At 35.4% G+C, this 15861-nt stretch overlaps 1 protein-coding gene across 8 annotated transcripts in view; it reads right to left on the reverse strand.

Annotated features, from left to right (window-relative positions):
* Window positions 1–15861, reverse strand: part of AKT3 (AKT serine/threonine kinase 3) — a 256037-nt gene that overhangs the window by 38836 nt on the left and 201340 nt on the right. For all 8 annotated transcript variants that reach the window (XM_019647580.1, XM_019647579.1, XM_019647583.1 and 5 more), the window contains one exon: window positions 10056–10184. In XM_019647580.1, coding sequence (XP_019503125.1) covers window positions 10056–10184 — 129 coding nt within the window. The remainder of the gene's footprint in view (window positions 1–10055; window positions 10185–15861) is intronic.

Below are 15861 nucleotides of genomic sequence, written 5' to 3' on the forward strand. Positions count from 1 at the left end.
ACATAAGAGAGAATTTGATGTAGAGTGAAGTAGTACTCATGTTCCAAACTTTCTTAGTTTGAAATAAGTAAAAACGCTGTTGAAGATTACTCCTATGTGACTTTTATTTAAAATTTACCAATAATTCAATTTCGTAGACTTGTACATGATATTTTTGATAATTAAGGCACTTTGGTAGGCAGGGTATTTAAGGAGCATATAATTTCAAGAAAAAACTACGTTAACTTAAAGATCTATTTAGAAGTGTTTTCAAATGCTACAAAAACATTTTAAATTCAATCGTTTCATTGTTTGTTTCATGGCTAAAGAGGACTACGAATTACACTGGCAAGATATGAACAGAGTCCAGTTCCTATGCTTTTCCAAAAATATTTTGTAAATCAGAAGGTAAGCAAAATATTTTCAGGAAAAAACCCAACAAATTCTTGTTTCCATCATTAGCCAAAATATTTAAAATGTCTGTTTGTTTGAAATGAGTAATGTAAGAACACACAGAAAACAAGAAATAACCTAAAGAAACAGAAGAATTCTACTTGTGTACTTAAGTTAAAGGAAATGCTGCCTATATAATTTTTAAATACCAGTCACTTTTGATTATTCAAGAATCTATCTCATGTCCAATTAGTAGAATGTACTGTTTTGGAGCCTTTATCTTCTAGATCCAGGATTTTACCTAATACTTAAACATTTTTAAATCTAAGTAATCTTTCACTGCATTCCTACACCACCAACAAAACAGTGGCACACACAAAAAAGAGCCAAATGTGGTTTTTAACCTCTTTTTTTTTTTTCATAAAACCATAAAAAGCATAAAAGCTGGATTAACTGCCTCCCGAACCCACATTTCACCAGCCGGGTTCTCATCCCCAGCTGGCAAAACTGGCAGTCCTTTATTTTTGTTTAAATACCTGGTTTGCAGCCAGAGGGAAAGTGAGTACATAAAAAAAAAAAGCGTTTTATTTTTGAAGAGAAATAAGCATCAGAAAAATAAAACTGCATTGTAAAAAAATCTGTTTGAAAAACTAAAATGTACTTTATTTAGCTTTGTAAAATGAACACTGATTCTGAAACTAAGTGGTTTTGCTTCTGAGCATAATGTGCTTTAATTGATATATAGATATAATGCACAATTAAAACTACTTGCTGTATCATTTTGTACTGAACAGATCTGATGTAATATAGTATCTTTCTGACACGTAAACTTAAAGCAATGTTGAAAAATACCCTAACAACTCAGCCATCCTTCTTTATGTAAGAATCTTTACCATCAATTAAAAAGAAAGATTTCTCTTCAACTCCTACCTCCAAACAGATGGAAGATGAAATACACAAGAAATAAAAAATAAAAGTGATTATAATATTCTACATGCAGATAATAATATAAAACATGTTACCATTACTCATATAATGTCCTTTCTCTCCTTAAATCTAAATTATTTCAAAACACAATAGTTTGAAATACTCTAGAAATTCAAGTGTGAAATGAAAATCCACAGCCTCTTTTACATTATTTTTGGAAGATAATTTTCTCCCTTACTCAGAGAAATTCTTTTTCCAAAATTGCAGTAACATAGAAAATTTATATTCTTTAACCTAAGAGCTGCAATTCCTTCTGGTTACCTCTGATGGTATGTTTTTTCCTAGCAAAAAGGCTAATTTACTTCATGGTTATCATCAGGGCTGATGCAAAGGGTGTATGTATGGTAAATGGTAACGTGGAGGTACAGCCATGGTAGTGTATATTTCAACTCCATTACAATGCAATTTATCATATAATGTTGATATAAATTAAATCAAAACTTGCTCCTAGAGAAATAATACACTAAGAGACTTGTCTTAAAGAATTAATCTAAAGAAAGTGTCCCTTTGCCATAAAAATCAATGTTACCGACATTAAACAAAACTCAAGGTTTAGATATGGATATAGACATTTGGGTTTTCCTTCTATCCCTATTGTTCTCTGTAACCATAGATGTAGATTTACTTTATAACTACATTTAACACAAATGCCCCAATAGAGATAAAGCACAACAGAGGATATAAATGTTAAAAAATGATGATAGGCCACATCAAAGCAATACCCAAACAGTGCACAAACTCCAGGAAACAAGACATGGTTTCAATGTTTCCACCAGTAGCCAGAGATTGCTGATAAATAAAACCTAAAACTCAAGGAGGTCACAGCAGGTACCAATTACTATTAAATATTCTTGCAATATTTGAGTAATATTTGGTAGTATTTGATGTAGACACTTTCATTTATAAGACAACCAGGTGAGTTAAAAAAATCACCATAAATAGCTCTTGATTGGTTATTCATTTAAAAGAATAACATTAAATAACAGACCATCCATTTTTAAATGATACCATCAATGAATGACCAATGCAAATATTTATTTGGCTAGTGGACACTTTCAAAAGCCATATTCCAATATCCTTTTATCAATCAGGATTTACTGGGAGGTTGAAGAAACACCTCTCAGCTTGTTCGTCAAGACCACACAATGCACCCAAGGTAGACAATTAGAAGGAGCCTATGTATGCCCTGGAGTGGCTTACTGCTCGATCAATAATCCTGACAGAACAGATGGGGGAAAATTAAACATCTAAACAAACTCTCTGCACACCTATGTTGTGAAAGTAAACTGCGAACTTGGATAGACCAATTTACCGTTAATTCAAAAAAAATTTTTTTTTCCTGGTAACCTTATATTTCAGGTAACTGATACGTGTGTGTTATATATAAACACACACTTATATACTTTATCATTTATGGGAACCCTTTGTATAATCTTAACAACACAGGAATTTACTTGGAAAAATAAAAGACCTATAAGTCTTCTAATTCATATTCTAAAATGTACTGCAGCTTCAAGCAAAGTATATATTTCATAAAAATTACGAATTCCGTGGGTTCTTGGTATTTTCTTCATAAATATATATTCGCAAGTGCTCTAATAATTCTTAAGAGACTGAAACTGGAGCTGCCATTTGCTGTGAATTAGGATGCTGTAAGCTTCTGACTATTCCAGGCACTCACACACAATTCTTGGATATAGCTAACATCGTACTTTCAAAAGCAGTCTCTGGCTAAACAGGCAACATTCTTGAACAAGAGAAAAGCTTAAGTGGATACAATATTGGTGACTAAATCATACTTACACATATCTTTCCAGAGACTTCTATACTTCCTTTTAAACCTGAAGCAGCAGACATTATGGGATTCCCAGAAACTGGGTCTTGCTAATCCAAGTAAAAACAGCCATTGTAAAATATTACAGGTTATCAGTAGCGTTACCACGTAGGACTAGTTCTCTTATGTTCTTATGCATCAGAGAAGTTCAAATCAAACTTTGTGCTTAAACTAGAATCATTCTAAAAACTGAATGCAAATATTCTGACTATTAAAACCAAAAAACCACATAACAATGAAAAAAACTTTAGATGAAAAACAGTTACTACAAGAACTGACAGACTCTTAGGCAAGTAAAAGCCGCTACTTATAAACACATGACAGACATTAACATTGAACTAAAAAATATCATTTTAGTTCACGTTTTAAAAATGTCCAATTTGGGGACAAAATGGGTGTGTTTTAGTATTATCCAGAAACAGTATAAGTATTAAGCCAACAAATATGACAGGAGCTCTTAAATATGAATTCTAACTATAAAGCATATAACTTTTACCCAAACTCATCACTGTGATCCTTTCTGTAACTTCCCCCTTAATACTGGTGAGGAGACCTTTTCAAAACCATCAGGAAGATGAAGGCTTTCAAAAATACCTTAAGAGGACAGGTGTTTCATGAATTATTAATAGTTAAATAAAATGTTAGGAATGTACGCCGTTTTAGAAAGGCTATTAAAATGACTTTTTATTTTTATAAAAAGCTTACAAGTTTTAAGACCCATTTTCACAATCTGGTAGAAACAGTAGAATTTTGTCCAAGGGCTAAGCAAAATGTAACTAAGTGTGTTACTGTTTTTACCCATAGGTTAAATGTGCAAACATAAGTAACTTCACCTCATTCATTTCTCTTAAGCTCTGCTAAAAGAGAAAATCGACAGAGCCCATAAGATGATGTCTTTTACATTTATTCTTTGTTGTACTTTAAATAAATAAAATTCCATTCAATATATTTAAATCAAGTTAGGTTCTAACTATTCCCCTGCCTACACCGCTCCATGCTAGAAACTTCAGTTATCCTTAAATTATATGATTCCCTCAACTCATTCTCAAGAAGTTAATGTATATCTGTGGCTTTAAATTTACACAGAATTTCATTTCCATTTGTGCTATTATCTGTATAGCATCACAATGATTGAGTTAATCTTTGTATCAAAATAGTTATCAAAATATACTGGTGCAGTTCAGGTGTTTTCAAAATATGTATTATATAAAAGATACTAGAGATAGTAGGTTTGAAAAGAAAAATGAATAAAATGACAGCAAGTGAATATTTTCTAATAATGAGGTTCCAAAACCTAAGAATGCATCAAAAAACACATTTTCAGCCACTGAACAAAATAATCTTTACATTTATATGAAACAAAAGTATATACATTTTTTTCTCTGAATAGCAACCACAACTAGATACTATGTATTTTCCAACAATCAAGCCATTTCTGCAATCTTTTTGTTAGTTCTAACTTGATTATCAAATAATTTTTATTTTTACACTATTACAGAAGTGCATTTCTCTAGGTTTCCAAAACCACCTTATTCAACCTTCCCCATCTGTCACCATCTGCTTCTTTTTAGCATGTACTTTTTGTGTGATCACATAAGCATGTGAAAAATAACTAACATTCAGATGATTATCTGCTGGTACATTTGAGGACTGGGCATAATAAAAGTGAACTGCCAAAACGTACTTAACACTTTTAATTTTGTTGGGTCTTGCATGTAAGCTACATTTGATTTTCAAACTGTTTTACAGTTGGAAAGTTGATCAGGTACTGCTAACTCAAGAGCAAAGCTGAGACTAAATAATTAGCACTGCATAAAATGGTTTGGATTCAATGAGAGCCAAATTAAATAAAATTTAACAGTAAGACTTTATATGTGATTTCTAATTTCTTTTATAATTTCTAGGTGTGAAAATACAGTATAGATTACAAAAACAAAATGCCCTCAAAGTAACTTATGGCCCCTAATGTATGGCGGGTCAAGTGTATTTCCTTCTCATGTTAATAAGAGCAGCACTACATTCGTTTAAAATTATAGACTTGTAGACTAATGCGTTTTTTGAGCTGTAGCTCACTAAATGCACAGTTTATATGCCTGCTAGGACTGTATCTCTGCAACCTCTTTAAAAATACATGATTTTTTTCCCTTTAACACTAAAGGACTATAATTCTTCATCAAAAGAGGTAAGAGAACAAATATTTTTAAAATATTAGTTTTTCAACAAATGGCATTTTTAAACTATAGTAATTATCTTTTCTGGTGGTCTTTACCACAAGAAGAAACTTAAGGTCTTTTAAAACTTAAGTTTACTTAAAATCAGCTGTAAGTCTGATATATAGGACAGTTAAATTGGGTTTGAACTGATTTCTAACAGTCTTTTAAATGCCTTTCACCTATCTTTCTTTTTTAATTAAATGTATTGGGGTGACATTGGTTAATACAATTATACAGGTTTCAAGGGTACAATTCTATAATACATCATCTATATATTGCATTGTGTGATCACCCTTCACCTATCTTTTTAAACAGCAAAGCATTTCTACCAGATTAAAACAACTTAACAGGTAAAGGCTGACCACAGCTAGATGAAGTAGGGGCGACAAGGAGACCTCTCCATAACGTGGAAACAAGTCTTCTACAACAAGAGAAGGGGGAATTCTGACGCTGAGCCATTCACCAGGAAAGCAGTGCTCAGAGGTCTGATAAACAGCTGCTACTTATATGCGATCAGGGAAAGTCTGGCATTTAACAAGGGTACACCCCAGAAACTTTGGGGTTCAAAAGAAGTGACAGACACCATCCGAAGTAAAGGGAAGCTGCTGGTTTCTGCTCTAGCCACTCCCTCCCTAACTCCGACCACGTAAGTCTGATCACCGTGTTGCCTTTCTCCCAACTCAAAAGTGGCTTCCCCTTCCCCGTGAGATCCAATCTGAACACGCCTTCCCATCCGCCCCTGCATCCAGCCTCTTTTCCTCCGGCTTCCTTTTACTGCCGCCAGACCCTCCCGCAGGCTCACACCTTCCCTGCTCCTTCCCCGACACTCCACGTCGCTCCAGTAAAGCAATTATTGTTTGCACAGTTGTCATTATTCTCCATATCGTATCACCTTAGGAAACAGTAAGATACTTGAGAACAAAAACCATTTCTTAACTATCTTTGTATTCCCAGCACCTAATATACTGCATGGCACCTAATAAATATGCAATAGATACCTCCTTCGTGAACGAATGAATGTTCTTTAGGGAAATTATCTATATCAGAGACCAGAAAAAAGACTTCACTGCTTGTTTTTAAAAGTAAGACTACACACCTTGAAAGTTACCTTGATTTAACACACATGCAGTGTTTAACATAAGTACTTAAAATATAAGAATTAAAATTGCGTGAGGAGTTGTTTCAAGATTTGTCATCCTCAATCAGTAACTACTACAGTGATTACTCTCCCCTATAAAAGTGAGGTGTCAAGGTTTTAATTATGAATCAGCCATGGGAATATCAACTGCTCTTAAAGACCAAACTTCTGCAATATTTAAAAAAAATAAATATATATATATATATATATATACACACACACACACATATATATCTATAATATGTATATATCAAATGTTTTCTTACTTGTCTTTAAAAAGAAATTGATAATTTTTTGTGAATTGTAAACTTTCCATTTAGAAACAATTGGGCCCTTCTTGAATTAAATTCTTGGTTTTGTTCTTCAGTTGATGACATTTGCATATAGAACAATATCTTTGTTTCTTAGGAGATCATCTGCTTCTAAAATGAGATGTACTTATCTTCTTCAGAAATAATTTTCCCTAATTATGACACAACTAATTTTGTTATTCTAAATATGGGATAACATCTATGGCAAATGTATAGCAGGGGTAATTAAACTCCGGAGAAACAAAGAATTTGTTTCTCGTGACATTCACAAAAACAATCGTATTCTAGAAAATATGATCTTGTATTTGAATAAACAAGGAACTGTTTCTAAAATTTTACCTCATTCAGCCACAAAAATGGACAATTTTAAACTCCAGATTTTGTAACACAGAAAATGGTATTTTTGGCAGTCCTCAAAATACTATTTGGAAATTTACTGTATTTCAAATTATTTGCACTTATTTACAATAACAACATTCTTGAAATGTAAATTTAATCCCTAATTGAAAAGGACTATTGTAATGAGCTGGCACGAGTTACTGTACGTAAACGGATATAAGATCATCCTGAATGTATCCTGCTCGCTCATTTCTTTTGATTATCTTTCCCTGTTGAGCCTTGCACAAAGCATTTATTTTAAAAATGGCAATTATTGACATCTGTAAGTGGCCTTGAAATTGTGACTTTTTTGGGCCATGATGTATTCAGTAAAAGAAGTACAAGTGGGTTTTATAAGAAGAACCTACTCAGAATCGTGTTTCTATCCCCACCACCTCCTGGCTGGGTACAGTTTACATAAAAAACAATTCTGATCCTCAGCTCCCTCACCTTAAAAAAAAAATCAGGGTTGCTATCACAAAAGGTTCTTCTAGATATACACTTAGCGTGTGGCACATAGAGGGTGTTCAATAAACAGTAATCTTCATCCATCAAGGATGAATGCCTCTAGGGCCAGCCGAGTGGCTCAGTTGGTTAAGAGATCGCTCAAGAGTGTGAGCTCTGAGCAACAGCAGTTCAAGTCCCGGCCCGAGCTGAGCAGCCGCTGAGCTGCCAACAGGTGGCAGGATGGCTCAGCTAAAAAAAAAAAAAAATAAATAAATAAATAAAAATTTAAAAAAAAGGATGAATGCCTCCCTGTGGCTCTGGCCACACTAACCCTGGAGTTTGAGGGAACAGCAGAAATGGTTCCTGTCTCAGGGTTTTTAAGGCCGTTGTTTTCCACATTCAGGAAGCTCTTCCCCTGTGTTTTTGCAACAGCTGCCTCCTTCTTAGCTTTCAGGTCTCTGGTCCCACGTCACTTTCTCTGAACATCCTATCTGTAGAAGGTTCTATATGCCACAGGCAGCTGCAGCAATATCTCAGTCTCACACGCTGTTCTACAATGGAGAAGTGGGGTCTCTGTCCCACCCTACATCTGTGTAGGCTCAGGGCTGCTTAACCGATGAGCACAGGACAGAATGATGGTGTGCGGTTCCTGAAACGAGGCCATACAAAGAGATGCATCCACAAATGTTCATAGCATCATTAGTGCCAAACACTAGAAGCAATGAAAATGTCCAGCAACTGTTAAATGGATAAACAAAATGACGCCTATCCATGCAATGGAATATTATTCGGCCATAGAAAGGAAATGCTGATATGCCCCAATGTGGATGAACTTTGTAAGCCGTACACTCGGTGAAGAAGCCAGACACAACAGGCCACATACTGTAGGGTTCCATTTATGTGAAATGTCCGGAACGGGCACGTCTATAAAAGACAGGAAGTAGATGAGGAGCTGCCTGGGGGGAGGGGAGAGTGGGGAGCTGACGCATATGGGTTTCTCTGATGGAGTGATGAAAATATTCTGGAATTAGATGATGACGATGGCTGTACAACTTTGTGGACATACTGAAAACCACTGCTGTGCACTTTAAAAGGCTGAGTTTTACGGTCGTTTGTACTCCAATAACATTATAAAAAATATATTATGAAAAGAAAATTTCAAAAATGAGTAAAACATTTCTTCATGGTTTACTAAGTGAAAAAAAAAAGGAGAGGAAGCAGCTCCTACCCTGTTCCCTAGGACAGCACTGTTAGGGCCCAGAGGCAAGGAAGTCCGGCTCCCCTCGGCCACTGTGCGGAAGCCTGGGCCGCAGCGAGGCGGAGGGTACACATCACCCCTCCCATGGACGGTCCTCCGCGGTCCCTGCTGACAGCCAGTGTCAACCGTGAGACGTGAGTGAAGAAGCTGCCGCATCCGGGTCTCCAGCCACAGAGTCACCCCCTGCTGTAAAGCGTTCTGCTGAGACCCCATGTACCATGGAGTGGAGAAAAGCCACCCCTGTTGTCCCGTTTGCATTCCTGACTCAGAATCCACGGTCACATAAAACGGTGGTTTTTCACCGTTAGGTTTTGGAGTGGTTTTCGTACAGCAAGAATAACTGGAACATCACCTAACACAGCCACCACGCCACACCTGCCCTTTATCTAGCTTTTTTCTCTTCCTGGCACTTACTCTTTACGTAACATTATGTCATTTATTTATTTTAATTCTGTCTCCCTCCACCAGGAGGAAGTTCCCTGAGAGCGTGTCCTTCATGTCTTGCCTCGTAACCACATCACCCAGAAAAACACCCAACACACAGTAGACACCGAACCTATAGTTGTTGAATAAACAAACAAATGAATTACTGGAAAACCCTCAGCATGGGTGGTCACTGGGGAGAGCAGGCTTTGGAATGAATTCTAAAATGTAGCTACCGTCATTTCATTACCTTTCCCAATGAAATACTTTCCAATAATTTAGTATGAAAACCCACAATACTACAAGCCCAAATTATCATTATTTCTTTGTGTCTAAGGAAAATCCAAATGGCTTATAAAATGGTAAACATTCCTGCTGAAGTCATTCAATTATTCTATTTGAATAAATGAATCAAAACAGACATACTCTAGAAGTAAAATGTATATGGCTAAGAAATCAAAATTAACTTACTATATTTAGTTAGTACCTCTGTGATCATAAAGTCTATAAAATTTAAGTTCTATATATTCTTGCCCTATAATGCCATGTTACACAAGGGAAAGCAAACTAGATTTGATTCATGGTGAAGTCCAGGTAAAACTAGTAGGTACTGCTTTTTTTTTTTTTAATACTTAAATAGTGTCCTTGGTAAAACATGGCGTCCATGTTATTTTTTGACTGGGAGCAAGCGTACCTCTGGGGCCAGGTATTCTGGTGTGCCACAGAACGTCTTCATGGTAGCTGCATCTGTGATCCCTTCTTTGCAAAGTCCAAAATCTGTAATTTTTATGTGGCCATCTTTATCCAGCATCAAATTCTCCAACTGCATAGTAAGAAAAATGACATGATTTGTTCTATAGTCTTCAAATAGAGGAAAACGCTGTTTTGAAAAATTACTGAATGTTGAGTAAGGCATTTTGGAAAGACGACGTGGTTGTAGTTAAAAGAACTTTCAGTACTTACAAACCCTGTAGCTTCCTGACTCATGTGTAAAAGAACCATGTTTTTATCAGATAGTGCATGATGATAAAATTATTGATTTTAAACCAATGGAAGTAAGAGCCATTATTGTGAATTCTGAGAACTAAAGCCTAATTAACTTTTCAAAGCAAATATCAATCCTCTTTTAAAAAAAAATAAATTGTGATTGAAACAATCCCAAAGAGATGGGCACCTTCTTCTGGATATATACAGATGGATCTCAACAATTTCTCTTGGGAATCTATTGCTATTATAAAATATTCACTTACAGAAATGTTTTTTGGTGGTGGTTGTAAATCAAACCTAAATCTTATTTTGTAAGGTAAGGTGATATCCTCTTTTGCAGTTCTTTGTAATAAAGAAATACCAACCCTTTTAAACATAAAAAGAAAGAGAATATCAAAGTCAAACATTCAACAGTTAATGAAAATATATAGCACAAATGTTATGCAGTTGGAATCTCTTGGAAGCCATTAATTTAAAAAACACCAAAGAGAATCTTAAAGATTTAACCAAGTAGCAAGATTATCTGCCTCAAGTGAAAATTATGAAATGCATGGGATCTGTGCAAAGCCAGTACAATTAAAAATAACAACAATCACGGGTCATGTTTTTATCCCACTTTGAAACCAAAGTTGTGATGATTATCACACAAAGACACATATGAGTGCCACAGCCCTATATAGATGAGGCCTCTAACCCTGCCAACTCATGCAGATACAACCTCAAGGTACACACATGAAATACTTTTGCAAGAAACAAGGGGGAAAATGTACCAGCAGGATGCATGATAATTAACTTATTTAAGAAGCAGATCCTTATTCTGCTCCTTCGTGTGATGATACATGAAGGTGCTTACCTGAATTCTGAAGTCAATAGCAAATTCAAAANTGATATCTGAAAAAGTATCTGTAAGGTGCCAATTTTTAAAGAGGTAATGCAAAAGAAAAATTAAGAAAAGTTCCTGGCATTAAAAGTCACCTAATGAAAATATTTAATAATGTGATAAGTATAAAAACCAGCTCCTTTTAAAAAGAATTTTTAATTCCCAGTCTACTTCTATAATTACAATGATTTCTATTGAAATATTTTATTAAAACTATATTATCAAGATTAAAAAAGAGGTTGCTTGGTTCTACCATATTAAATGTTAATAGATTCTTCATGTGGAGAATAAAATATACTTTTAAAAGGGCACAAAATATCAAGGTAACTGTTTTTAAATATTTAACTCTATTAGCACATATGTGAAATATCTGGGTTAAGAAATATATTTAATGCCAATACAATAAAAACAATCGTTATCATTTTGAGAATTAAATCTAACAACAATCATGAAAGCTGCATAGTGCTATCTCCATATTACAGATGTTTAAATATAATATATAGAAGTTATTATTACTGTTACTATTACTATTACGATATACATTATTTCTGAGAGCTGCTACCATTAGTGGGCACTGTGCTGAGCAACGTACATGCACTGTATCATTTAATCCTCAGAACAACTTTATGAACTAGGTACAATTATTATCTCCATCATACAGATGAGAAAACTAAAGCTTCGAGATGTTATGAAACTCACCTAGCATCACATAGCTATGAAATGGTAGAGTTGAGATTCCAGCTTTGGTCTCTAAAGCGTGTCATCTATCTGATACTAAGCACAGTTTCTATTAATTTAACAAATGGATAAATTATTCCATTAACAAAAATTTTCACTCGTAGGTCTTCTTTTTAATTGCAAAATATGAACTGCGTAAGAGAAAGAACTTTGTATGCGTACAGGTACCTTCTCAGGGTCTAGAACTGGATAGGAATTCAACAAATCTTTGTAACTGCGATCATTATGAAAACAAAACACAGCAGCAGAACTAATCCAATAGTGAAAATAAAATGGAAAACAGCAAAAATAGTCAAGACAAAAGAAGGCAGAAAGAGATTTAAAAAAAAAAAAGGAACAAAGAACAGATGGGGTAAATAAAAGAAGTAGCAATATTTAGCCCAAACCATACGTATGATCACATTAAACCCTCCCAATTTAAAAGGCAGAAATTATCAGATTAGATTTAAAAAGAAATAGGAACTAACTCTAGGCTGCCTATAATAAAATAAAAAGAAAAATAGATAAACCCACAATTGTGATTGGAGATTTCAACAGCTCTTTCTCAATATTTGATTTTTTTTTAAAGTAGACATAAAGTTAGTAAGAGTATAGATCATTGGAACAGCATAGTATTATCAAAAAACTTGACCAACTGGTATTTATAGAACACCCAGGGCACCAGAATACATATTCTTTCTAAGAACACTCAGCACATGCACCAAATAGAACATATTTTGGGCCAAAAAACACATCTCAATAAATGTTAAAGGATGTAACCTATTCAGTATATTCTCTTAACACAGTTAAATTAAACTATAAGGAAAAAAAAAGATATATGGAAATTCTCAAGTATTCATGTCTCCAATTATAACATATTGTACCTTCTGTTTTCACTCTTTGGAAATGCTCACTCTGGGGTAATCCAACCTTTGGGTAAGAAGTCTGACTACCCTGAAATTTCCATGCCGTGTCGGAACCACATGGAAGGGAATCATGGAAATAGACAAATGCCTGCTTAGTTCTTGCAGCTCCAGTCACCTCATCTGAGATTCCAGATATGAAAGTCAGCATCTTAGATGTTGAGGCTAGTCACGTCTTTGCATTACTACTGTAGATGCATTGATATATTAGTTTAGTGGTTTATTTTAGGAAACTAGCCTTGAAATATTATAGAAGTATACCCTAAAAATATTCCCAATTTATTTTGTCTTGAACTTTATATGCTAATGTGAATATTATAACCCTTCTTGACTTGGGGATTTTTGGAAAAAGCTTTGGGTAAAAGCAACAGAATTCTGATATAACCTATGTAGTATATATATTAACTAAAACAGTTAGCAAAGGAATTAGCTTGTCAGATTCCTGACAATAAAGATATTTATATATCTATAAATTTAGTAAAGTTAAAAAAAATCATCACTATGAATATGAAATGATACTTTTAATTTAAAAATCGCCCAAATCACACCTCCATAAATTAGTTAAGTAGAACGAGAATGCTGACTGCCGGCACTTCTGCCTTATGTAAATTTAAAATGAGATGATTTTGGTTCACTGAAGACAAAATGCCAGCCAAATAATGAGAATCTGAAATAAGTATGAGAGGATCTCAAGACTGAAAGTCATATGCAAAAAAAATAAAATGAATTTTTATCAAAGAAATTAATATAGAGTGTACAATGAACTAAATATGGACAAGAATAGTAAACTGAAAATGTTAGGTTCATTTGTACCCACATAAAGAGGAATGTGAAAAATTTATCAGATAAATAATATTCCTCCATAATGAATTCCCTTTGCCCCCTAATGAATCTCTTAACTTCCAGGAGATTTCAGCCTTGAAAGAAGGTTACAAAGGTCCAATCTGTAAGCCTCTAAGGAATAAAGCTCTGAGTAGGATTTTGGGGAACAGTTCTAAGTGGAGAAATTCTAAACCAAACCAAACACCACCACCTTAGTCGGCTTTCAGTTTATATTTTTCCCCAGAATATTTTTCTGCATCTCATGGGAAGCTGGTAAAATCTAAGCTACAAAAAGGGAGTGGCTTGGCTATGTAAGCAGCAGTGCGACTGGTCGCATTATTAGAGTGCTTTTACAATTCGTTCTACAAATGCTGATTTACTGTCCACCTAAGCTTGCATTGAACTCCTTCTCATAATCTTGTCCTTCTGAGCGCCATACCAACCCTGGTTCCTTCTGTACTACAGTCCAGGTGCACACCTTGTAACCACCCAGGAAAATGGAAGAATCCATGGGGCTCTGCTTAGGAACAAGCAGAGGTCAAATCCAATGAAGATTTCTCAGTTATTCTGCAGGATTTACTATATTCTGTTATACTTGTTATAATACAGGCTACTTAGCATCTCAGGCTTCTCGTGTCTGACCCCTTCTACCCAGGATCCTGCCCTCAGGGCCGCAATGTGTGGTGTTAGCATCCCCGGGCACAATTCTTGGCCACCTATGCTCTAAGTCGACTGGACATTCTTCATTTCCTTGGTTTTAGCATTGTTCTAACTCTCCTACCGCCTGGATATCCTCACTAAACACCCCAAATATAGGATGATCACCCCAGGACTCATCCTTTGTCCTGTGTCCTGTCTTCCGGGATAGCCCAGTGTCCACACAACTCCCCAAGCCGCCTGGGGAAACGGTGTGATGCTTCCTTCTCTCTCCATTTAGTCACTAAATCCCGGAAATTCTAAGACCTAATCATGAGAATTTGCTTCCTTCTCATTAAAATTGTCTCAGTTAATGACCTTCTCACTATTATAACTGGACTCCCTAAAACTTTCTCACTGCAGTAGTTTCTCTCCTTCCAGCTTTGTCTTCTCCAATCAAGCTTCATACTGCTACAAAGCATTCTTTCTAAAGCATTTTCTTACAGAAATCCTTCCACAATGTCCCGCTGCCTGCAGGATAAAGTTACTTGGGAGAGAAGGTCTGTCCCAATATGACTACCTGCGTAGACTCGGTGGCTGTCCCCGGCAGCACCTTATGCCGCATCCTTACTGAGCCACATCGGGGGCAGACGGGGCAGGACTTGTGTACTCCTGCGCATTCTACACACTCTGTGCAGGAATTCCCTCCTTCTCATCCTTACTGATCTAACTTAGAGTGTTATACCTACGTCTTAGCTTAACAACTACTTTAAGAGGTGTTTCCTACTCTGGCATTCTCCCCCTTCCTCTTCTCTTCTTCTTCTAGGCTGATTGACTCAAGTGCCCATTCTCTGTATCCCATAGCAACCAGTGTTATCATAGTAATAATGACACTATAAAGTAAATACACGTTCCCTCGTCTATCTCCCCAACTAGATACTCATCTTCTAAAGGAAAGTACCATGTTTTCCTTATTTTTTAATCCTCTGAGGGCCAGCCCATAGTATTTTAAGTATTTAAGAGGCAAATGAACTACAATGGAGTGGATTCTCAAGTTAAAACATAAATTATCAAGTATAATTAAAACTACCCTTGAATGCTTCCTAGGAAAGTACTACATTGTAGACCAACATGCTGTCTCAATACGAGTAAGCCCAGCACAGTATTTCCTCCATCACTGAAATAATAGAGTTTCTTTAGATGAACCCGTGTTACAATGTACTTAATGACAATGTTTTACAAAAACAATGTGTTTTAAGCCCAGAGTTTATATCTCATGAAACTCTAAGGGTGGCAAGTAGGAAATGACATGGAGTAAAAGAACAGCAAATTTTATATCTCTCATCTTGAGGTCACTCTCTGAATACACTCATCAAGAAGAATGGCATAATCACCATATTACATCCATCTGTCCATCCATCCATCCATCCATCCATCCATCCATCCATCCATCCATCCAATCTCTTTACTGAGCCTATTTCTTTGAATTCATAAAAGTTAAATGCAATTATGATATAAGTCCATTATTACCGATA

The sequence above is a fragment of the Hipposideros armiger genome, unplaced genomic scaffold (assembly GCF_001890085.2).
Source record: "Hipposideros armiger isolate ML-2016 unplaced genomic scaffold, ASM189008v1 scaffold_113, whole genome shotgun sequence".
Classification (NCBI taxonomy): Eukaryota; Metazoa; Chordata; class Mammalia; order Chiroptera; family Hipposideridae; genus Hipposideros; species Hipposideros armiger.